This window comes from Phocoena sinus, chromosome 14 (genome assembly GCF_008692025.1).
Source record: "Phocoena sinus isolate mPhoSin1 chromosome 14, mPhoSin1.pri, whole genome shotgun sequence".
Classification (NCBI taxonomy): domain Eukaryota; kingdom Metazoa; phylum Chordata; class Mammalia; order Artiodactyla; family Phocoenidae; genus Phocoena; species Phocoena sinus.
This window is the reverse complement of record NC_045776.1, coordinates 83,261,376-83,286,965: the sequence shown is the minus strand read 5'-3', so window position 1 is coordinate 83,286,965 and position 25,590 is coordinate 83,261,376. Positions and strand designations below refer to the sequence as shown.

Below are 25,590 nucleotides of genomic sequence, written 5' to 3'. Positions count from 1 at the left end.
CGCCAGGTCCGCCCGGTGACCTGGTCGGACGGGTCTACGAGCCGTGGGGTCCTCGACTCTTCCCCAGGATGGGCCGCATCCCGGAGTGCACCTCTTGAGCCCTCCATTTCTCTCCAGCGCAGGGGCCGCCCCAGACACTGTGAATCGTCCAGAGACACCAGCAACCCACACCCCTACCACCTCCTCCCCTTCTCTTCTGGGCTAGTCTCGACTCCGCCGGGGCGGGAGTGGGAGAGGAGGAGCCAGGACCTGACTGGAGGAGGGGGCGGCGCGTCCGGACGCGCGGTTGGGGGGGGGGGGGGACCGGCTGGAGCGGGGGGTGGCGGGGGGAGGGGAAGGAAGGTCCCGCGGGTGGAGCGGCGGGGCGGGGGGGCTGCGGAGCCGGTGGGTGAGGGTGCAGTGTCCGCGGGGACGCCGGGGCGCCCTCGGGCGGCGGAAGCCGGGCGCGCCCCTCTCCAGGCCGGGATCGGGGCGGGGCGTGCGGTATCCCCGCGGGGGGAGCTGATCAGCTGGCGTCGCCGCCGCCAAAGTTTCCCGGAGGAGCCACGGCCGCCCTTCTTTGCCAGGCCCCGGGCGTGGGGACTAGCCGCCGGCAAGGACTGTTTCAGAGGGCAGCGGGGCCCGCTCTCCAGCCAGACCCCGCGCCTCCATTGCGCCCAACTCAGATTCCCAACTTGGGAGGCGCCGCGGGCCTGCGCACGCGCGCGCCTTCCTCGCCTCCTCCTCCTCCTTCTCCTCGTTCTCCCCCCACTGGGGAGCAGGCTCCGGGCCGAGCCGGGCGCAGAGACCCGCGCCCCGCGCGCTGACCCCCGGGTCCCGGCCCGCCGCCTCCGCCCATGCCGACGCCTGCCGTCCCCCCGGTGCGCCCTCGCTCGAGGGCCAGCTAAGCGCGGGCCGGCGGCGGCGGCGAGAGGTGGGCCCGGCCCGGCGCTGCCCTCGACAGCGGCAAGTTTGGGAGTTGCACTAGTTTGCGGGGTGGGGGAGAGGCCGGGCGGGGGGCCATGGAGGAGGACCGGGGGTCGGCGTTGGCGGCCGAGTCGGCGCTGGAGAAGAACGTGGCGGAGCTGACCGTCATGGACGTGTACGACATCGCGTCGCTCGTGGGCCACGAGTTCGAGCGGGTCATCGACCAGCACGGCTGCGAGGCCATCGCGCGCCTCATGCCCAAGGTCGTGCGTGTCCTGGAGATCCTGGAGGTGCTGGTCAGCCGCCACCACGTCGCGCCCGAGCTGGACGAGCTGCGCCTCGAGCTGGACCGACTGCGCCTGGAGAGGATGGACCGCATCGAGAAGGAGCGCAAGCACCAGAAGGTGGGCGGTGGCCTCAGTCTGCCCATCCCGGCAACGTGGCCGCTGGGACCTAAGGGGTCCTTCAGCACTGGGCAACTGTAGGTGCACACGTGTGTATACAGGGAATAGACGAGAGACGATCGGACTGGGTGAGGGAAGGAGGGAGGCCGCTGGCCCTCTTTTGCCCAGGCTGCGCACCCCCAAAGATTAAGAGTAGTTCTTTGGAGTCACACCTGAGTTCCAATCCCACCTTTACCACTTAATAGCCGTGTGACCTTGAGTAAGTTATTTAACCTCTCTGTGCTTTATTTCCTCACATATCAAATGGTGATACTAATAGGACCCGCCTTATGAAAATTAAATGGGATACTATCTAAAGTGCTTAGATAATATTATTCTTTTCCAGAAATGAAATAAGCGCCCCTGCCCTTCAGTGTTGCCCGAGAAGATGTGATACCGGGCCGCATTCTTCATCCCACTCCAGAGCCCTCCAGAGAGCCAAGGGGATGTGACCTCCAGTCACTGGGCTTATTGACCGCCAGTCTCTGGGTTCTAATTTGCAAAAAGGAACCCTGAACCCCAGTCCAGGGTTCCTTCTAGTTTATTAACCTGAAGTGGTTTCCCCACCTCGATTTTACTCTGTGAGGTAGGGATTATTCTCTTCATTTTACAGATGAAGAAACTGAGGATCACAGTGGGGCTGGGGGGAATTTGTCCCAAGGTAGTGCTGAGAGTCTCAGCCCCAGTGGAGGTAATTCTAGTGCCTCTTCCCCACCTTCTTTGAATTGGAGGAAGATGATTTGGGGCAGCTTTAAGGCTAAGCCTCTGCCTTGTGAACAAGCGCTGGGCTCATGAGTCAGGGACTCCTCACTGGGCCGGGAGTCCAGACAAGGTGCCTGGGGAGAAGGAAGTGGGAGACGTGTGGTTTCCTGCCCCAACCTCAGCCCAGGGACGCTCCCTTCAGACTGAGAATGGGAGGAAACGCTTTTCCTTGGGGGATCAGGGCATCTGAGCAGACTCTGACTTGCTGTGTGGCCTCAGGAAATCCAGTTGGCCCCTCTGAAACTCTCTGGCCAGCCATCACATACTGTGTACTTTGAGGTCTGTGTCTTTTCAAGGAACAGAGCCCCGGCTGTGTTTGCAGTCTTAACCTAAGGGCAGACCCCTGGGTGATTAAGAGAACTAGTGTTTTGGAGGTTTGATTGTGTTTGCCCCCAGAGGTCCCTGTGCGCTGGGGTCAGGTAGGAAATTCAAGCTCCCAAGCCTTAGGCAAAGTTTCCAGGATCACACTGGGAGCTTGAAAATGTCCCTGCCCTGTAATTAATGTCAAGATTCCCAGGAGCAGCGACTTGGGAGCTAGATAGCCTGCTTTCAAGCCCTGTCACTCATCGGCTGTGTGATCTTGGACAAGTCACCTCGTCTCTCTGTACCTCAATTTTCTCAGCTGTGAAATGGGGATAATAATAGTACCTATCTCATAGGATTGTGGTGAGAATTAAAGCGCTCAGGACAAAACTTGGGCCATTTCGAGGGCCTTACCACTGTTAACTATTGTTTTTAGGCCGGGAGAGTTTTTCACCGAGGGCTCTTAGGCTGATACTGGAGACACCACTCCCACCCCAGATACCCCTACTCCTACCCCAGATCCTTCCATCTCTCCCGGGAGGTTGCGGAAGGAAGGGACCTTGAGATCCTGTCATCCAACTGCCTCTTATTGACAGGGACTAAGGGACTTAGCCCAAGTCACACAAGAAGTCCTGGCACCTATGTCCCCACCCCTAGCACTTTAGTTCTGCCGCAGCCGGACTGGAAGACACCCTTGAGAGCCATTGGAGGCCACTAGGCCTGGAGTCAGGTGGAATTCCCAGCCAGCTGCACTTGTCACTTCTGGAATGCTATCAGCCAGGAAGTAAACACCAGTGTGTTCAAAGCCAGAGCTCATTTGTCAATACAGAGGACGATCTTTTCTAATTCGGAGGACAAAACCCTTTTTTTCCCCATCCCCGCTTCAGTCCCCTTTACTTCATATTCTTGGGATCAAGAATACGATCCCAGTCTCTCTTGGGATCAAGAGAGACTGATCCCAAGAGTCTGATTCCCCTCACCCCGTAAGCCTCGAAGGCTCTTCAAGGTGCTAATTCCACAGAAATCTTAGCATGTCCTTCATCTTATCTGTCTATCCATTCATTCCTCCCTCCCACCTTCCCTCCCTCCCTTCCTTCCTTTTTTCTTCCTTCTCTCTCTCTCTCTTTCTCTTGACAAATATGGCTCCAGTAAAGCATGCATCCTCTCTTCCACCAACTCTTCCTCCCAAAAGATCCCTGGACTCAGTTCTGTTCATCACTCAGACCTAGGCCACAGTCTCATCATGTTCTACCTGGTTACTCCATCTGCAGCCTTGTTGACCGACTGCAGCTTGCAAAGTGCCTTTCGAGGTGACTTGGGTGATGCAAAGGAAAGGAAAACCAGGTCCTCATCTCAGGCAGTGGGTGGGTAACAGGGAAGACAGGAAAAACACGCGAAGAGACTTTAGAAAGCAGTGGCTGTGCAGATACAAGTGCATATAATATAAACAGCATACGTTGTTCATTTATTCATTCAACAGATATATTTATTGAGTACCTACTAATTGCCAGGCACTGTTCTGGGTGACAGTGGTGACCACAACAGGTGAGGTCTTTGCCCTCAAGGACCTGACTTACTAGTGCAGTGCTGTCCCATAGATATATAATGTGGCACGTCACATTGATAAAAAGACACAGATGAGGTTAATTTTTATTTTTTTGGCCGCACCAGCAATTGAACCCGGGCCCTCGGCAATGAAAGCGCAGAGTCCTAACCACTGGACCTCCAGGGAATTCCCCAGATGAGGTTAATTTTAATAACATATCTTATCAAACCCAGTCGTTCCAAAATATTATTTCAACATGTAATCATGTAAAAAATTATTTCTTATTGAGATATAATTGACATATAACATTGTATTTGTTTTAGGCTTACATTATGATTTGACATATGTACATATTGCAAAATGATTACCACATAAGTTTAGTTAACATCCATCGGCACACATAGTTAAAAAAAAATTATTAATAAGGTATTTTGCATTCTTTTTTTCCTATTATGTCTTTGAAATTCAGTGAGTGTTTAACCCTCACTGCATGTTTCAATTCAGACCAGCGGCATTTCAAGTGCTCAGCAGATACATGTGGCTAGTGGCTACTCTAATGGAATGGTGTGATTCTAGTGTGAGGAGATAGATTTTTTTTAACTTCTAAAAAATTTCAGCTTATGATAAGTACCATGAAGAAGATAAAACAGGGAAATATAAAAGAGACTGGCCAGGGATGGTGTCTAGTTGACAGGGCAGTCAGGAAGGCTTCCCTGAGGAGGTGGCATCTGAGCTGAGATCTGAATGAAGTGTAGATGCCAGCCATAGAGAGATCTGGGGGAGGGGCATTCTGGGCAGGAGGTGCAGCAAGTGCAAATGCCCTGAGGTAGGAGTGAACTTGGTGTGTGCAAGGAACACAAAGAAGGCTGGTGTGACAAGAGCAGAGCGAGTGAGGAAGAGGGGTAGGAGGTGAGGTCAGGGAGGTACAGGGGTCTGCTAATGCTGGGCCTCACAGGCCAGCGTAAGGAGTTTGAAGACAGTGCTGAGAGGAGGCTAACGAGGTGATTGGTCAGGGGCCACTTCCTGGAAGAGCCTTTTTAGCTGGTATCCAGGCAAGATCAAATTCTCCATTGTCAGCTCAGAGGCAAGAACCAGCTCCCCCAGCATCAACTTTAGTTCAATGAGAGAAGAAAAAAAAGAACTGAGGATTAAAGTCTGTATTCATCTATTGCTGCTATAACTAATTACCACAAACTTACTCAAAATCACACAAATTTATTATCACATTGGATAATATGATATTATGAATAATATCAATATGGGTAATACTGGATAAAATTCTGGAGGTCAAAAGTCAGAAATGAGTCTCACTTGGGTTAAAATCGGGTGTCAGGAAATTCATTCCTGCGGGCAACTTTAGGGGAGAATTCATTTCCTTGCCTTTTGCAGCTCCTGGGAGCCAGCTGTATCCTTTGACTTGTGACCCCTTCCTCCATCTTCAAAGTCATCAGTGTAGCATCTTCAAATCTCTAACTCTGATCTCTGCCTCGCGACCCGGGGAGCCAACCCTCGCCCCCTGCAGTGGAAGCACAGAGTCTTAACCACTGGACCACCAGGGAAGTCCCCACGTGGTCTCTGATTCTGTCCTTCCTGCCTCCTTTCACTTTTAAGGACCCTTGTGATTACATTGGGTCCACCTGGATAACCCAGGAGCATCTCCCCATCTCAGGGTCCTTAACTGAATCACATCAGCAAAATCCCTTTTGCCGTGTAAATTCGCATATTCTCAGGTTCCAGGGATGAGAATATGGACCTCTCTGGGGACCATTGTTCCGCCTACCCCAGCCAATTACACCTGAGATAGCACTGGGGCCCTCTGTGTGCTCAGCCTGTGTCAGGTGGGAGCAGAGAGGACCAGGGCAAGAAGAGCCTGATTCAGCTGCCAGCCCACACCTGCCTGTGGGAAGGTCCCGTGGCCACTTACTTCATCATTCCACCACCACTTTCGCCCTCTAGCCCCACCCTTCACCTCCCCTGGTGACCTTGAAGCAGCTGTGCGAATACTTAGTTATTACCTCTCATTTCCCCAGTGCAGCAGGCTTCCTGACAAAGGAGATGGGATTTAGGAACTTATTTAAGAGATGAAAGGAGGCGATGCTGACATCCGGCCACCTGGGCCGGCTTGGGATGGGCTGTAGGAGGACCAGAAATCAGCAGACATATGTTTAGCACTTTCTGGGTACTGGGCCCTATTCCAAACATCTACATATATTAACCATTTAATCCTCATGACACCCCATGGGGGTAGATATAACACTGTATTCCTCATTTCCAAGGCACCCTAAGGTTGAATAACTTGTCCAAGATCAGCTAGTAAGTGGCGGAAACAGAATTCAAACTCAGGTCAACAGGCTCCAGTATCCACGCTTTAAACCAGCATTCTATACAGTTTATGATTTTACAAAATACCTCTTTTTTTTTTTTTGGTAACAGCTTTACTGAATATAATTCACATACCATACAATTCAGTGGCTTTTAGTTTATTCACAGAGCTGTGCAACCATTACTACAATCAATTTTACAACATTTTCATTACTCCGAACAGAAAACACAGACTCATTAACAGTCATTCCTCACTCCCTGCCAACCCTTCTGCCCCTAGAAAGCTGCCAGTATGCTTTCTGTATCTATGGATTTACCTATTGTGGACATTTCCCATCAACGGAGTCAAGCACTGTGTGCCCTTCTGTGACCAGCTGCTTTTGCTCACCATCATGTTTTCAGGGTTCATCCAAATTGTAGCATATGTCAGTATTTCATCCCTTTTTGCCTGAATCATATTCCAGATACACCACATTTTATTCATCTTTTCATCAACCGATGGACATTTGGGTTGTTTCTACCTTTTGGCGATTATGAATAGTGCTGCTATGAACATTCATGTACCTGTTTTTGTGTGGACACGTGTTTTCATTTCTCAGACCCTACAAGTGGAATTGGTGGGTCATATGGTAACTATGTTTAACTTATTGAGGAGCTGCCAGACTGTTTTCTACAGTGGCTGCACCATCTTACATTCTTACCAGCAATGCACAGGGTTCCAATTTCTTCACATTCTTGCCAACACTTGTTATTATGTGTTTCTCTGATTACAGCCATCCACAAAGTAATTTTTACAGACATCTTATTTATCATCACATTCAACACTGTGAGCCTTTATTTTTTTATTTTACTGAAATACAGTTGACACAATATTCTGTTAGCCTCAGGTGTGCTATACAGTGATTTAACATTTGCATACATTATGAAATGATCACCAAGCTAAGTCTAGTAACCATCTGTCCCCGTACAAAGTTATTACAATACTACTGACCACATTCCTTATGCTGTGTATGACATCCCTGTGGCTTATTTATTTTGTAACTGGAGGTACCTCTTAATCCCTTTCACCTATTTCACTCCCCCTCCAGCGCCTCCCCTCTGGCAACCACCTGTTTATTCTCTGTGTCTAAGAATATTTTCATTTTGTTTTGTTCGTTTGGTTTGTTTTTTAGATTCCACAAATAAGTGAGATCATATGGTATTTGTCTTTCTCTGTCTGACTTATTTCACTTAGCATAATACTCTGTAGGTCCATACATGTTGTTACAAATGGCAAGAGTTCATTCTTCCTTATGGCTGAGTAGTATTCCATTGTATATATGGACCACATCTTCTTTATCCACTCGTCTATTGATGGACACTTAGGTCGCTTCCACGTCTTGACTATTGTAAATAATGAATGCTACTGTAAACATAGGGGTGCATGTATCTTTTCAAATGAGTGTTTTTGTTTTCTTCACTGCGAGCTTTTATAGTAGGGCTCCCCAACTAAGGGAAACAGCCTCAGATTTGTAGAGTGAGTCGTCCAAGTCTGCTTGAAGAGATTCCCATTTCCGATGTACAGGGAGCTCCGGGGCCAGGTGGTATCCCTGGGATCTTTGCAGCCCCTTTCTCCCTTGGAGAGAGGTTTGTCTCGATGGAGGGTCTGTCCAAAGATCAGGGACGTGACCTCCCTAGAGAGATTGGTATGTCTGGGTCCCTGCAGCCTGGGGCTGCCCCTCCACCCTCTCTCTCCTGTCTAGACAGTTAGAAGGTACAGTTCCAATGCCGTTGTTGTCTTCAGGGCATTTCTAACTTGGCCAGGTCCTAACGGCATAAATGCACGCCTTGCCCAGAGGAAGGACACCTTCTGTTTTTCGTGAAGTTGCCATGTGGGCTAGTGATGGCCTGATCTGCTCACCTGCCGATGCTTGGTTCTCATGGAGAAGGGAACAACCCAAAGCCCCAGCAGCCCTGAGCTGCTCCCGAGGGTCAGGGGGGTAAGGCTGCTGCCCTGGGAAGGCTGTGACCCCACTCCGGCCCCTCACCCCCGTAGGAGCTGGAGCTGGTGGAGGACGTGTGGCGAGGGGAAGCGCAAGACCTCCTTTCCCAGATCGCCCAGCTGCAGGAGGAGAACAAGCAGCTCATGACCAACCTCTCCCACAAGGACGTCAGCTTCTCCGAGGAGGAGTTCCAGAAGCATGAAGGTAAGAGGAGGGGCCAGCATGGGTGGTGAGGGGAAGGCTCTCCCCACTGCCATCACCGGCATCACCAGTGACAGGAGCGTGGTCCCCAAGCAATGGTGTCTCATGCCATGTGGATTCTCACCATCACTCTGCCTGAGAGACATTGTGTAGCCTGGTGTACAGGTGATGAAACCGAGAGGCTCATTTGACAAATTGTTCGAGAGTCCTCACTTTTCCAGCCTCTTCTCTAGGCACTGGGTATACACATTGGGCAAGACAAAGCCACTGCCCTCGGGAAGCTTATGCTCTAGTGCAGAGGAGATAGGTGATAACTATGTAAACGGACAGATGACACAGTTCCAGATTCTGACCAGGGTTGTGGAAGAACTAAAATCTGGGGGGGATATGCTAGAGGTGACTTGGTGGGGTGCTTCTTTGGATATGGGGATCAAGGAGGGCCTCTCTGATGAGGTGACATTTGAGCCCTAATGAAGTCATGGAGTGAGCCATGCAAATATCTTGGGGGGAAGGCAGGTGCAAAGGCCCTGGGGCATGACTGTTTATGGAAACCAAGGAGACCAGTGTCACAGAAGATGATCAAGGCCAAGGGTGGTTAAAGATGAGGTCAGTGGGGTCAGCAGGGCTCAGATCACATAGCCCCTTAGAGGCCAAGATTTGGACTTTATTCTAAGTGTGCTGGGAAGAAATTTGAGGTGCTTGTCACGGGTGCACGTTTAACAATGAGCAACCCAGGGTGGCCACCCAGATCTGATCGGTGCTGGAGCCCCCCGACTGCCATTCATCCTACGAACAGTTATCTAGAACCTTGTCTCCAGGCCTTTGCTGGTGCTGGAGAAGCAAAGACAGACAGAGGGGTTTGGTCTGGGCCCCCGTGCGCTACATCAGCTGTGGGCCCCCCAGCAGCCTCCTTCTCATTCAGAACCTGGCTCTGATCGCAAGGAATCTCAGGCTCAACTCTTTAGCCTGGGTAAACTTCCTGGGTCCCTATACAAGCCCCCTCCTTGTTGGGAAGGGGGTGGACTTCCGTGGGGGCCTGAAGTTCAGAACTCGTGTTTACCACTCGGTGAGAATAAAGTAGCACACTGTATAAGGGCCGTAGGGACCAAGGAAAAAGGAATTGTTTGACCTGGGTGCTGGCATCCTCTTTCCCGTGGGTTTCCTTTGTTGAGATCTGAGTCATGCAGTGAAAACAAAAGTCGCAGTGGTGATAAGTGTTGGTGCTAGAGCCAGACTGCCCAGTGTGAATCCTAACCCAATACTTACTGGCTGAGGGACCTTGATCAAGTCACTTGACCTTGGTGTGCCTTAAGTGCCCCCTGTAGAAATGGGGGCAATAACCATATCTCCCTCACAAAGTTGTGAGGATTAAATGAATTAATACGTGTAAACTGAATAGTACCTGGTGCCCACACTCAGCAAGTGTTAACTGTTGTTACTATGAGCTGTTGTTATCGAATCCAATCTCCTTTTTGAAAAGAGGAGGAAAACAGGCTGAGAGGGTGCATCCTTCCTCTTTATGGCTTAGCAACACTCCGTTGTCTGTTTGGTCCACGTTTCGTTTATCTATTCATCCACCGATGGACGCTGAGTTGTTTCCAACTTTTGCCTGTTGTGAAGAGTGCCGCTGTGAAGGTTCTGGTACCTTCATGTTTTTCTGTGGACATGTGTTTTCGGTGCTTTGAGGTATATACCTCGGCATGGAATTGCTGAGTCCTGTGGTAACTGTGTTGAACTTAGTGAGGTGCCCACAGCCATCTTTTGTTTTTTTTTGTTTTTTTTTAAATGTTAGTCATCTCCCTAATTAATATCGTTTGGAATCCTACCTTATGGTCTGGTGGGTTTTATTTTATTTTGTTTATTTATTTATTAATATTTATTATTTATTTGGTTGCGCTGGGCCTTAGTTGCGGCTTGCCGGCTCCTTAGTTGTGGCATGCGAACTCTTAGTTGTGTCACACGTGGGATCTAGTTCCCTGACCAGGGATGAACCAGGGCCCCCTGCATTGGGAGCGTGGAGTCTTATCCACTGCGCCCCCAGGGATGTCCCCATAGCCATGTTTTGGTCTGTGACATTTCTGCAGGGCACCCAGAGGCCTCCAGGGGTGACCTTGGAACTCCCCCTGCCTACCCCAGTGATGCCCTAGAGGCCGCAGGTCCCCCAGGCACGGGCCCGAACACCCTAAGCCGCTTCCTCGGCGCTCGGTTGCATGTGTGTGCACACGGCACCCCCCGTGTGGGAGAGCTTGGCCTTGGCTCTCTGCATCCCTGCTGGGCTCTTCATCAGACAGCCCACACGGGTGCCATCTGAGACGCACTCCATTGGCATCTCGCGTGGGTCCAGCTCCCGGGGGTGAGCTCGGGGAGCCTCTGGTGTTCAGCTCGACAGCAGCCCTCACCCTAGTGGAGAAGCTGGGCAGATGCCAGGCATGCCTTTCACAGTTATTTTTATTCTGCCTGGGAAGCCATGGGAACACAATAAGGGCAAAAGCATGTCTTCCACCTGTGAGGGGAACAGACACTGGGCCAGGGGGTCCCTGGGAGGAGGTGCAGCCCATGAAGTTAGACTGTGTGTCTGGCACCACTTTAGGCAGTGGGGCAAGGCCTAGGGGCAAACAGGATTTAGGGGGTGAGTGGGCTGGGATGCCCGCTTAGAAGAGCCAACCCTGCCCGGAACAGTGCTGCTTTCCCAGCCATTAATACTGGGCACTGCGACGTAGAGAACAAACGTATGGCTACCAAGGGGGAAAGGGGGAGTAGGATGAATTGGGAGAATGGGATTGACACATATACACTACTCTGTATAAAATAGATAACTAATGAGAACCTACTGTATAGCACAGGGAACTCTACTCAGTGTTCTGTGGTGACCTAAAAGGGAAGGAAATCCAAAAAAGGGGATATATGTGTACGTATAACTGATTCACTTTGCTGTACAGCAGAAACTAACACAACCGTGTAAAGCAACTATACTCCAATAAAAATTAATTTAAAAAAAATACTGGGCAGTGCGCTCAGAGCACCTGCCAGTCTCCTGTCTCCCCCTCCCTGGAAGTCTCCAGATTAAAAAGCACTTCCCTACTTCTTGTATTTGGAAATCATCTTGTCAGCACCTGGAAACTACTAGTTAGCACATGCGGAGATGAATTACAGATATGGAAGCAATTGGACTGGGGGCATGGGGGTGCAGAGATACACTCAAGCGTCTGGAAAAAAATCCTTGGGCTCTGGACAAACAACTCTGTCACCAGGAGAGGATGAAAACTGACCACGTATCCATTTTCTGAAGGGCAGCTGAGAACAGCACTGTCCAAAAAAAATGTAAGGCAATACACTGGTTGCTCTTCCAGTTGTGTACATATTTCGCCTTTTACCAAAAAATGTAAGGCAAGCCACAGATATGACTATGATTTTTCTAGGTGTGGCATTAAAAGAAAGTAAAAAGGACAGGTGAAAGTAATTTCATTAATATTTTTATTTAACCCAGTAGATCCAAGATATCATCCTTCAACATGTAATCAATTTAAAAATTATCAGTTGGGGGGAATTCCCTGGTGGTCTAGTGGTTAGGACTCTGTGCTTTCACTGCTGAGGGCCTGGGTTCAATCCCTGGTCAGGGAACTAAGATCCTGCAAGCCTCATGGTGCAGCCGAAAGAAATAAATAAAAATTTTAAAAATTAAAATTATCAGTAGGGTATTTTGCATTTTTTTCATATTAAGTCTTTGAAATCTGGTGGGTTATTCATTCATATATAATATATATGTATGTTTTACTGTGATAACATACACGTAAAATTTCTCATCTTAAGCTGGGACAAAGTGAGAGAGCGGCATGGACATATATACACTACCAAATGTAAAATAGATAGCTGGTGGGAAGCAGCTGCATAGCACAGGGAGATCAGCTCGGTGCTTTGTGACCACCTTGCGGGGTGGGTTAGGGAGGGTGGGAGGGAGGGAGATGCAAGAGGGAAGAGATATGGAGACATATGTATAGGCATAGCTGATTCACTTTGTTATACAGCAGAAGCTAACACACCATTGTAAAGCAATTGTACTCTAATAAAGATGTTAAAAAAAAATTCTCATTTTAACCATTTCTAAGTGTATATAGTTCAGCAGCGTTAAGAACATTCACATTGTTGTACAACCAGACTCCGGAACTCATCTTGCAAATGTACACCTCTGTCCGCATTAAACAATAACTCTCCATTTCTCCCTCCCCCAGCCCTTGGCAACTGGCATTCTACTTTCTGTCTCTATAATTTTGACTACTCCAGGTAGCTCACATAAGTAGAATCATACAATATTTGTCTTTTTGTGACTGGTTTTTTTCACTGAGCATAATGTCCTTGAGTTTCATCCACGTTGTAGTTGTGTCAGAATTTCCTTCCTTTTTAAGGCAGAATAATATCCCATTGTATGGATAGAGCACATTTTGTTGATCTACCCATCTGTTGATGGCTGATGTGTATTTTACATTTTCAGCACACGTCCATTTGTACGTGCCCTATCTCAGGTGCTCCATTGCCACTAGTGGCTGCTGAGTTGGACACACAGAGCTAGAATATTCTTGGAGATGTGCCTGGGTAGAGCAGTCTATTATAAGGGGAATGGGCTGTGGAGTGAGGTGGACCTGAGTTTAAATCTCAGACCCACTCTTACCAATGGGTCACCTTGTTCCCATCCTCAGGTTCCTCACCTGTAAGGTGGGGTGTGGCAACTCCTAACACCCAGGACTGTTGAGAAAAATATATACAGCATCAAACGCAGAACTAGTCAATAAAAGATAGCTCTGGGGGGCTTCCCTGGTGGCGCAGTGGTTGAGAGTCCGCCTGCTGATGCAGGGGACGCAGGTTCATGCCCCGGTCTGGGAGGATCCCACATGCCGCGGAGCGGCTAGGCCCGTGAGCCATGGCTGCTGAGCCTGCGCGTCTGGAGCCTGTGCTCTGCAACAGGAGAGGCCACAACAGTGAGAGGCCCACGTACAGCAAAAAAAAAAAGATAGCCCTGGGCTTCCCTGGTGGCGCAGTGGTTGAGAATCTGCCTGCCAATGCACGGGATCCGGGTTCGAGCCCTGGTCTGGGAAGATCCCACATGCTGCGGAGCAACTGGGCCCGTCAGCCACAACTACTGAGCCTGCGTGTCTGGAGCCTGTGCTCCGCAACAAGAGAGGCCGCGCGACAGTGAGAGGCCCGCGCACCGTGATGAAGAGTGGCCCCCGCTTGCCACAACTAGAGAAAGCCCTCGCACAGAAACGAAGACCCAACACAGCCAAAAATAAATAAATAAATTTATATATTTTTAAAAAAAGATAGCCCTGAGGGCAATTACGTCGCTTTTGTCCTGCCAGTTGAACCTTTTGTGGGATCCGAGAGTGGCTGGTACGAATTTCACCTCAATAGAAATCGTCTGTGCACCTTATATATAGGACTTTCTCCGTATGCTTGCTGTATTAGTTTCCTGGGGCCACTGTAACCACAGACTGGGAGGCTTCAAACAAAGAAATGTATTCTCTCACAGATCTGGAGGCCAGGGGTCCAAAATCAAGGTGTCAGCAGGGCTGTGCTCCCTCCAAAGGTTCTAGGGGAAGAAGCTCCCGCCTCTTCCAGGTGGCAGCTCTTGGCTTGTGGCTGCATCACTCCAACCTCTGTCTCTGTTGTCACGTGGCCTCTGCGGGTCTGTGGGTCTGACTCTCCCTCTCCTTTCTCTTATAAGGACCCAGTCATTGGATTTAGGGCCCACCCTCACTTAGCCTGACCTCCCCTTAACTTAATTACATCTGCAAAGACCTATTTTCAAGTAAGGTCACATTCTGAGGTTCCAGGTGGATGTGAAGTTTGAGGGGACATTATTCTCTCCGGTACACTCGCTGATAACATAAGGAGCTTGGGCTGTGAGACTTTGAGCGGCAGTAGAGTGGTCACAAGAGTGTGGATTCTGGGGACTTCCCTGGTGGTGCAGTGGTTAAGACTCCTTGCTCCCGATACAGGGGGCCCGGGTTTGATCCCTGCTCAGGGAACTAGAGCCCACATGCTGCAACTAAGACCCAGTGCAACCAAATAAATAAATAAATATTTTTTAAAAAGTACTATGAACAAAAGATGGTCTGTCCATGTAATGGGATATCATTCAGCCATAAAGAGGAATAAAGCACTGATACACACCACAACGTGGAAGAAAAAAAAAAAAAAGTGTGGATCCTAGAGCCAGACTGCCGGAGCTTGAATCCTGGTATTAGCTGTGTGGCCTTGTGAAAGTTAACAAGCTACTGTGTACCCGAGGTTCATCGGCTATACAAGGCGGGCAGCAGGGGTCCTACTTCGTAAAGTATTCGGGGGATAAAATGAGTTAAGTTCTGCTTATGTCAGCATCTTCTAGGAGGAGACCTGAGGCGAAGATGTTCCTCTGCAGGTGATTCATTAAGGAAGCAGCCCTAGAAAAGACTACTGGGGAAGTGGAGGAATCAGGACAGGGAAAGGAGGAAGCCCAACAGAGTCCATGCAAGGCAGCGAGCTCTGGGATGTGAGTTACTCCTTAGAGTTGCCCTGCCCTTAGGCTTGGGGCCTGTACTTTCTTACAGAGCCTGCCAGCCAGGGAGCCCAGGGTGCCTGGTCAGTAGCAAAAGCACACTGAAGGGCTTCCCTGGTGGCGCAGGGAAGTCCGCCCTGAGAGTCCGCCTGCCGATGCAGGGGACACGGGTTCATGCTCCAGTCTGGGAAGATCCCACATGCCGCAGAGCGGCTGGGCCCGTGAGCCATGGCCGCCGAGCCTGCGCGTCCGGAGCCTGTGCTCCACAACGGGAGAGGCCACAGCAGTGAGAGGCCCGCGTACCGCAAAAAAAAAAAAAAAAAAAAGTACACTGAAGAGGGGCGAGGGGTGAACACAGGGTTCTGAGGGGGTCTGAGCACCGCTTCATCCGTGGTGAGCGCTGAGCCCAGTAGCTGGTGACGGCAGGTGCTTGATAAACATTGGTGATCATCACCATCCAGTATCAAAGGCGCTTTTCTGACTCTGGGGGAGTGAAAAACGTGTGGGTCTGGTACTAAGAGACCTGGATTATGCTCCCAATGGCCACTAACTAGCAGATTTGGGGCAAGCGGCTCAATCTTCTCAGGGTGTTTTCTTCTTGTAGAGACTGAGGGGCACAGACAGTATGGGTTTGTGGGTGTTGGTGGTTGTTTTGGTCTTTAACAATGGAAACTATTACATGTATTTATTCATGTTGTAAAAGTTGAAACAAAACTCAAGAAAAACGTGAGAATTCCCTTTGCCTCCTTTCTCACTCACCAGAGGGAAGACCATCCCTTTCTCTGCATTTACACATATTCCACGTGCGTGTTGCTTTTAAATAAGAAAAAGCTCCTACAGTGCTGGCGTTGACATTGCAGGGAATGTGTTTTGTTTATAAAATAAAAGGGATTATGCTGTATGGATTGTCACTTGCCTTTTTTTTTTTGCGTTATGCGGGCCTCTCACTGTTGTGGCCTCTCCCGTTGCGGAGCACAGGCTCCGGATGCGCAGGCTTAGCAGCCATGGCTCATGGGCCCAGCTGCTCCGCGGCATGTGAGATCTTCCCGGACCGGGGCACGAACCCGCGTCCCCTGCATCGGCAGGCGGACTCTCAACCACTGAGCCACCAGGGAAGCCCTGCCTTTTTTTTTTTAACAAATTATAATTATGTGTTTACTGTTTGGATTGCCCTTTTAGAAAAATTGACAAGCGAGTCACAGAACATAACATTAACAGTTTTGAAGTGTACAATTCAGTAGCATTTAGTACATCATTTAATGTATTTATAACGTTGTGCCGTCATCACGTCTGTTTAGTTCCAGAACATTTTCAACACCCGCAAAGGAGACCCTGCACCCATAGCAGTCACTCCCCAATCCCCCCTCCCGCCTGCCTTTGGTAACCTCTAGTCTACTCTCTGTCTCTATGGATTTGCCTATTCTGGACATTTCATATAAGTGGACTCATACAATACGTGGCCTTTTGTGTCTGGCTTCTTTCACTCAGCATCATGTTTTCAAGGCTCATCCACGTTGTAGCCTGTGTCAGTGCTTCATTTCTTTTTACGGTTGAATAATATTCCATCATTCGGATAGATCACATTTTTTTAATCCATACATCTGTTGATGGACATTTGAGCTACTTCCATCTTTTGGCCGTTGCGAATACTGCTGCTGTGACTTTGTCACTTGCCTTTTGCTTTTTTTTTTTTTTTAAGGTCAAGGTTTTTTTTGTTTTTTATAAATTTATTTATTTATTTGTTTATTTTTGGCTGCATTGGGTCTTCGTTGCTGCGCGCGGGCTTTCTGTAGTTGTGGCGAGCAGGGGCTACTCTTCGTTGCTGTGCGCGGGCTTCATATTGCGGAGGCTTCTCTTGTTGCAGAGCACGGGCTCTAGGTGCACGGGCTTCAGTAGTTGTGGCACACAGGCTCAGTAGTTGTGGCTCACGGGCTCTAGAGCGCAAGCTCAGTAGTTGTGGCGCACAGGCTTAGTTGCTCCACGGCATGTGGGATCTTCCCCGACCAGGGATCGAATCCGTGTCCTCTGCATTGGCAAGCGGATTCTCAACCACTGAGCCACCAGGGAAGCCCTTGCCTTTATCTTTTAACTGGCTACATAGTGTCCCATTGTGTGGAAAGTACTTGTTTAATCATTTCCTTGCTAGTGCATGTTTAGATCATTACCAGTTTTCACTACTACAGACTCGGGACCTGGGACTGACCTTGCACTTGCTTCTCTGTGCACTTGCCCGGATGTCTCTTTAGTTTAGATCCCAGGGTCTTGCATTGCTGGCGTGACTAAACAGTTGCTCAGAACTCTCCTGGCTTTTGTCTATGTCTGTGAGTCTGTTAAAAACACTTAACCTTTTAATTTTTCAAAGCACTTTCGTAACGACACTTGGACTTAGCAGCAACCTTTGGAGCAGGGAAAACTGGTATTTCTATTTTATAGATAAAATAACAGCTAACACTTAGAGACTCTTACTCTGTGCCAGGCCTGTTGTGAGCACTTCATGTAGATTAACATATGCAGCCTCACGAGAGCCCCCCAGGTGGGGCCTCCACATGATCCCCATTTGCAAGTGAGAAAACAGGCACAAGGCACAAGGCACAAGTTCAGCTGCAAGGGAAGTGGCAAAGCCAGGAATGAGTCCAAGTAATCTAGCTCCAGGCGCTAAGCTCTTTACCGTTTGTTCTCTAGCTTCTTAGTCCTACAGCTACTGACACCCTTGACAGATGAGGAGTTCCCTGATGGTCCAGTGGTTAAGATTCTGGGCTTTCACTGCCGTGACCTGGGTTCAATCCCTGGTCGGGGAACTGAGATCCCGCAAGCCGTGAGGTGCAGCCAAAAAAACCCATTGCTTTCTTTGGGACTTCCCTGGCGGTCCAGTGTTTAGGACTCGGCACTTTCACTGCGGTGGCCCGGGTTCAATCCCTGGTCGGGGAACTTGGATGTAGCTGGGCTCCAGATCCAGGTTTCCTTTCTCTGGGCTCATGCTCCCCCGCGCCCACCCCACGTAGCTGTTCTGCTCACCTGATTTCTCCAGGAGTGGAATCTGCCCCCACCAAGGATTAAATTTTACGAGTTAGGCCCTTGATGCCCCTGCCTGGAGCCTTTGCGGGACAGGTGCTCAGAGAGCAGTGAATACTTTCGTGGCTTTTTCACAGACTCTGCCTACACCTGATTTCAGCCCTCCTTCTCCACACACACACACACACACACACACACACACACTCACTCATGCACTGTGTCTAAGGAGCGCTTTTTCGGGAGATGTTAGCAGTGTCCTCTTGTCACACTAGCCCAGGCCCAGGCCCTGCCTTGCAGCAGTGGCCCAGGAGTTTTGGGAGGGGGACACCTGGTGCCCAGAACCCCCAGACGGCCCTGTGTTTCCCCATTGCAAGTCTGGGGGCCCTTCAGCTCAGGACTCCAGCTGAAGAGCATCCTTTGAGGAGCAAGGAGTGTCTGAAGAAATAACTGACTTTATAAACTCCAAGTGGAACGTGTAGTTATTCTTTTTCATAGCTGTATAGTATTCCAGTGCTTGTTAGTATCGAGGTTTATCTGTTCATTCTACTATTTCTTAAATATTTATTTTCCTTATCTTTTTGGCTGCGTCGGGTCTTAGTTGCAACACACCAGGAAAGCCCTTGGTTCCCTGATCTTTGTTGGGGCATGCGGGATCTTTCCTTACGGCACAAGGTCTCTTTGTTGCAGTGCTTGGGCTTCTCTCTAGCTGTGGCGCACGGGCTCCAGAGCACGTGGGCTCTGTAGTTTGCGGCACGCGGGCTCAATAGTTGTGGCACATGGGCTTAGTTGCCCCGAGGCATGTGGGATCTTAGTTCCCCAGCCACGGGTTGAACCCACGTCCCCTGCATTGGATTCTTTACCACTGGACCACCAGGGAAGTCCCTATTCGTTCTACTATTGATAGGCGTCATGGCAGTTTCCAGTTTGGGGCTATGATGAATAAAGCTGCTGTGAGCACTTTTGCACGTCTTGTGCTGTACAGATTGTCCCTACTTTACTTACCAGTGTATCTGTCTTTTAAATAGCCACGTAGTGTCCGATTTTCCTGCAGTTTATTGAACCATCCTTCTACTGGCGGTCATGTGCACTGTGCATGAAGGCCTGTGGGGGCTGATGCCCAGCAGCAGCTGCTGGTTCACAGAGGATGTGTAACAGCAGTAGTAGGTGATGCCTATTGGTTTTCCCAAGTAGCACCACCGCCCCCCCGGCAGCTCAGACGAGCATTCCTGGTGCTCCGCCTTCTCTCCAGCACTTACATTGACAGTCCTTTTCAGTTTAGCCATCCTGGTGAGGATGCTTGCCCCTTCTCTCCATCCCTGCCTCTCCACTCCTGCTTGGGCTGGCATCTCTGAGGGACTTGTGCAGCTTCTCTGCATCTCTCAGCCTTCTAGCTTGGTATGAGGTCCAAGGAGGAAGCTGAGTGGTCTGAGGGGCAGAATGGATGCCCCAGGCCCACCAGTAGGAAAAGATCCTATTTCATGGCCTTGTGTGATTTCCTAGTGTATTTATTTTATATGTACAGCATTGTCAGAGAGGTGGAATAAAGAAAAGCATCGTGGGACTTTCCCTGGCGGTCCAGTGTTTAAGACTCTGTGCTTCCACTGCAGGGGGCACGGGTTCGATCCCTGGGCAGGGAACTAAGATCCTGCATGCCAAGCGGCGTGGCCAAAAATTAAAAAAAAGAAAGAAAGAAAGAAAAGAAAAACATCAGCGTGTCCCCACTTTGCAGGTGAGGAAATGGAGGTTCAGAGAGGTTAACGTCACTTCAGAAATCAGAGGCCATATGCTGTGATGGAACCCAGGCATTCAACGTCATCCTTATTGCCTCCGGGGCCTCCCAGTCACTCAGCTGACAGCTTTTCTCATCACAATTCCTTTCCTTCCAGCTTGTCTCATTTGCATACCAGGCACCCCTGCCCTCCTGTAAGTCTTTCCTCTATGGCTGTCCCTTCCTGGTCTCCTTGGCCTGACCCTCCAGCTCCGTGCAGGCTCTACGTGTTGAGATCCTGAGGTTCTTTTTGCCCCTTTAGAGGAAAATCCAGCCTCCTTACCTGGCCTCCGAGGCCCCACATGGTCCAGCCTCACTCCCAGCTCAAGCCTGTATCACCCCCTCAGCCACTGTGCTTCGGCCACTGGCACTGCCCTCCAGTGCCTCAGATGCAGGGTCTCCTCCCATAGGGCCCCTGCCTGGGAACGCTCGTCCGCGTCACCTGGCTGCCCTTCCCCCCTTCCGGTCTCAGCATTAATGACCCTTGTCCAAGAGGCCTTCCTGCACCCGCAGTCTACATTGGGTCTCCCTCATCATTCTTTCTCAGCCCCCGTTGAGTCTTTCACAGTACTTGTTATGGTCTGTAATGACACACACATCTGTCTAATGCCTGTAAGTTGGTGAGAGCAGAATTGTACCACACTTATTTGCCATCATGACCCTAGCGATTAGCTCAGTGTCAGGTATACAGCAGGTGCTCGATAAATACTTGAGGAATGAATGTCGAACGTGTATGCACAGTAAAATGTGAGTACTCCCAGCAGGTGGCCCTGTCTCGAACAAAGTATGGGCTGGAGTCTGCCCCATGGTGACACATTCTGGTGACCTGCCAGGAGCTTCTGAGTCTTGTCCCCCAGTGGGGAGGCAGCATGGCATCATGGAGAGGACACAGGACTTGGAGTCCGAAAACTTGAGTTTGAGCCCCAGCTCCACCAGAGCCTAGCTGTGCGACTTTGAACAAGTCTGTCTCTGGGCCTCAGTTTTCCGTATCTGTAAAATGGGACTCATGTTAAGACGGCCACAACAATAATACCCATTTCCAGTGGTTGGGAGTGAGAATGAAATAGGGTCGAGGGTGTAAAGCAGTTTATCCTTACTGGGCTTAGTAGGAGTGAGCTATACATTGGGAACGTGGAGGGGAACTAGTCCCTCTTCCATCAGCCAGCCTGGAGCATCTACCGCATATGAAGCCCCAGACTACAGAGACGATTGAGACAGGATGGCTGCCTTCTGGGACCGTCCTGCCTTTGTGCCTGTTACATAAAGCCTCCAGCTCATCAAGGGCAGGGTCTGGGTCTTCTCTGGGTTTGTAGCCCCAGCAGCATCACACACCGTTCTAGACACGCACCATGAATGCTTGTTCATCGTGGTGACTTCCTGCTTGGGAATATCCAGGACATGAGGAGGGCGGCCAGTGGAAAAGCTGGGATGGAGCGGCTTAGAGAAGGGAGTCCCATGGGGAGAATAGCTGAGGAATCACCCACATAGTTTCTTTTCCCCAGGGCCTGGTCGTCTAGTGGTATGTCCCCTGAGTCCCATAGGGGAGGAAAATTGGAGAGAAGCAATGGTTTCTCCCTTGTTAATCTGTGGTTGAGCCTGACTACCACTCTCCCCAGCTCTGGTCTCCTGGGGAGCAGGGATTAGCTCTCAGGCTTAGTGCCTATGAGAGGCTGAATAATGGGCCCCCTAAATATCAGGTCTTAATCCTTGGAACCTGTGGCTGTTACGTTCTATGGTAAAATATTTACAGATGTAATTTAGTCAGAATCTTCAGATGGGCATTTATCCTGTACTATTTGGGTGCACCCTAAATGCCATCACAAGTGTCCTTATAAAAAGGAGGCAGAAGGACTTCCCTGGTGGTCCAGTGGTTAAGACTCCGTGCTCCCAATGCAGGGGGCATGGGTTCAATCCCTGGTCAGGGAAGTTCCACATGCCTCATTGTGTGGCCAAAAAAAAAATTTTTTTTTGAAAAGGAGGCAGAGAGAGATTTGACACAGACAGAAGAGAAGGAGGCATGTGACCACAGAGACAGATACTGGAGTGATGGGGCCCCAAGCCAAGGAATGCTGGCAGCCACCAGAAGCTGGAAGAGGCCAGGAATAAATTCCCCCCTAGAGTCTCCAGAGGGAGCACAGATGTGGTGACGTCTTGATATTGGACTGACGTTTGATTTTTTTTTTTTTTTTTTTTTTTTTTGCCCGTGCTGCATGGCTTCCAGGATCTCAGTTCCCCAACCAAGGATAGAGCCCAGACCACGGCAGTTAAAGCCCGGAATCCTAACCACTAGGCCAGCAGGGAACTCCCAACATTGGACTGATTTTAAACTTCTGCCTTCTGGAACTTTGAGAAAATAAATTTCTGATGCTCTTAGCTACCAAAATTTGTTGGTTATTTGTTACAGCAGCACATGAAACTAATACAGCATCCATCCGCGCGTTCCTTAATTCACCAAAGCCCTGAGCAGACACCTACTGTGTGCCGGGCACTATGCTAGTCCAGGGAATACACAGTGAATAGGTTAGGCAAGGTCCTGCCTCCTGGGCTGACCATATACTTGGGGGATGAGGGGCAGGGAGAACAGACAACACCCTTTGAGCACCTGCTGTGTACCAGACCTCTTCTTCAATATTGGCTTCATGTGTATTAACAAGAGCAATCCTCGCAGCAGCCCTATGGGGTAGGTACTGTTATTCCCATTTTAGAGATGTGGAAACTGAGGCACAGGTTGGGTAGCCCAAAGCCACACAATTAATAAATGGGAGAACCGGTGTTTGATCTCCAGAGCCGACCCTCTGAATCACTATGCAGTATCACCTTTCATTAGATGAAAGGATGTACCAGACACTTAGCCATTGTAAAAAGTGAGGGGATGGATGAGGTGGGAGGAGGGGGCTACTTGGCGGGGGGTGGTCGGGGAAGGAGAGGCCTCTGTGAGGAGGTGACTTTGAGCTGAGGCCTGAGAATCAAGGGGAGCCAGCCTGGGGGAGGTTGGTAGGAAGGGACTTGCGGAAGCTGGAAACAGCAAATGCCCTGCGGTGGGGATGAGCAGGGGAAGGGTGGAGGGGCAGAAAGCAGGCGCTGGGGAGGGGCAGACGAGCAGAGGTGAGTCCAGGAGGAGGTGGGGGGCAGGTTCATCTCGGTGGGGAGCCGCCGGATGGTTTAAGCAGCGGAGGGAGGTGGACACACCCACGGGTCCCTCTCACCCCACCCCAGGCATGTCGGAGCGGGAGCGGCAGGTGATGAAGAAGCTGAAGGAGGTGGTGGACAAACAGCGCGACGAGATCCGCGCCAAGGATCGGGAGCTCGGGCTGAAGAACGAGGATGTCGAGGCTGTAAGTGCTGAGCCCCAGCCCTGTGTCCGCCCTCCCGGCCAGTGGGTACCAGCAAGAGACGGGATCCTCCCCTCAGGAAGCGCCCCTTCTCCCTGTCGGTCTCACTCCATGGGCTCCATGGGGTGGGGATCCTGCTTACGGCTTGAGAGGCCCAGCCCTGAAACAGTTGCCGTGCGTAGGACCCTCGGCCGAGTCTTCACTGGAGCAGTAGGAGGGAACATGGCACTGCCCAGTGACCTGACTCTTTCCACACACTGAGGAGGTCCCAGGGCCCGGTCAGCCTCTGCTCTGACTCTGAGGCTTCCTCCAGCCCATCCCCTTCATGCCCCAGCGTGGTCCAGGCTGCTCCGGGAACCTATACGGTGTCTCTGCCTAAATTAGAAAAAGATGCCCCTTTCTCAAGGCATGTTACTTCCCTCTGTTGGGAAACTGTCATAATATACTAACAAGACACTTATCTTCCATCTGTCATAAAATTATCATAGTAAATATACACATTGCGCATCTCTGGCATCCACAGAGTTGTAAGAACGTGAACAAATTTCAAACAAATCAAGGCATCTGCAGTATGAATGGCACGCCTGTAGATGGTTTGCTCTTGTGCAGTACACAACATGAGCTACTGGATGTGGCGGCCCCATCCAGTAGCCTTCATCTCTCTACAGCTGCAGCAGCAGCAGACCCGGCTGATGAAGATCAACCACGACCTCCGGCACCGCGTCACAGTGGTGGAGGCCCAGGGGAAGGCCTTGATCGAACAGAAGGTAGAACTGGAGGCAGATCTGCAAACCAAGGAGCAGGAGATGGGCAGCCTGCGGGCGGAGCTCGGGAAGCTGAGAGAGAGGCTGCAGGGCGAACTCAGCCAGAACGGAGAGGAGGAGCCTGTGGTGAGTGGGAAGCTGGCTTCTGCAGGCTGGCTTGAGGGGGGCCAGGCTGCCTTGCTTTTTCCTCATTACACTTGAGAGAAATAGGAGGCCGAGGGAGGGCCAGCTGCTGGCTAGAAGACACACAGCTGGGCAGAGGCAGGGCTGAGCCTGGAACCCAGGACTCCCAGCATTCTAGCCCAGGGTATCCAGCTCGGTGGTGGTTACTGGGCATCTGCCATTCATTCATTCATTCATTCAAATAATTGTTGACTGTGTTGCAGGCATGGGGGATAAAATAGAGAACTGGTTCCTGTCCACATGGAGCTTACAGCCAGTATGGGAGACAGACATTAGTCAAATAATCACATAATATACCGTGTGACCCAGCAATTCCAATTCTAGGCATATGCACAAGAAAACTTAAAATGTATGACCACATAAAAACGTGTACACAAATGTTCATAGCAACACTATTCCCAACAGCCAAAAGGTGGAAACAATCTACATGTCCATCAACTGAAGAATGGATAAACAAAATATGATCTCTGCACACAGTGGAACATTATTCAGCCATAAAAAGGAATGGAATACTGAGACAAGCTATAATTTGGATGAACCTCAAAAACATGCTAAGTGAAGGTAGCCAGACACAAAAGCCCCCATATTGTATGAGTCCATTTATTTGAAATGTCCAGAATAGACCAATCCATAGAGACAGAAAGCAGACTGGTGGTTGCAGGGACTGGGGAAAGGAGAGTATGGGGAGTGACTTCTGGTGGGTACGCGGTTTCTTTCAGGGTGATGGAAATGTTCTGGAATTAGATAGTGATGATGGTTGCGCAACTCTGAACGTACTAAAAATCTCTGAATTTCTTTAATGGGTTTTTTTTTAACTTTTATTTATTTTTTGGCTGCGTTGCGTCTTCGTTGCTATACACGAGCTTTCTCTAGTTGCGGCGAGCGGGGGCTACCCTTCGTTGCAGTGTGCAGGCTTCTCCTCTTGTTGCAGAACACGGGCTCTAGGCGTGCCGGCTTCAGTAGATGTGGCACCTGGGCTCAGTAGTTGCAGCACGCGGGCTCTAGAGCACAAGCTCAGTAGATGTGGCACACGGGCTTAGTTGCTTTGTGGCATGTGTGGTCTTCCCGGACCAGGGCTCGAACCCGTGTCACCTACATTGGCAGGCGGATTCTTAATCACTGCGCCACCAGGGAAGTCCCTCTCTGAATTTTATACTTTAAAAGAGTGGATCTTGGGAATTCCCTGGTGGTCCAGTGGTTAGGACTTCATGCTTCTACTGCAGGGGGCATGGGTTCGATCCCTGGTTGGGGAACTAAGATCCCACAAGCTGCGTGGCACATCCAATTAAAAAAAAAAAAAAAAAAAGAGTGGATCTTATGGTAAGTGAATTATATCTTGATTTTATTTTAAAACGGTGATTCATGCTAAAGGAGAGGGATGGTGCCAGAAGGTCCCATAACTGAGGGAGGGTCTGGAGTGCGTAACTAACTGTGTGGACTCTAGAGCCAGTCTGCCTCGGTTCCTTACTGCCTCCGTGTCTTTGGATAAATTATTTAGCCTCTTTGTGCCTCAGTTTTCTCATCTCTAAAATGG

The 25,590-nt window shown here is 50.1% G+C and overlaps 1 protein-coding gene across 3 annotated transcripts in view; it reads left to right on the top strand.

The window, feature by feature from the left end:
• Window positions 1-476: 476 nt before the first annotated feature.
• The window catches only part of RILPL1 (Rab interacting lysosomal protein like 1), a 44,366-nt gene continuing 19,252 nt past the window's right edge, over window positions 477-25,590 (top strand). Inside the window, exons 1-4 of one of the 3 annotated variants that reach the window (XM_032603296.1) lie at window positions 477-1,310; window positions 8,318-8,468; window positions 22,994-23,112; window positions 23,778-23,999. In XM_032603296.1, the coding sequence (XP_032459187.1) occupies window positions 1,002-1,310; window positions 8,318-8,468; window positions 22,994-23,112; window positions 23,778-23,999 (801 nt within the window). In that variant the 5' untranslated portion in view covers window positions 477-1,001. The remainder of the gene's footprint in view (window positions 1,311-8,317; window positions 8,469-22,993; window positions 23,113-23,777; window positions 24,000-25,590) is intronic. The other 2 variants (XM_032603295.1, XM_032603294.1) reach the window with 2 other exon arrangements.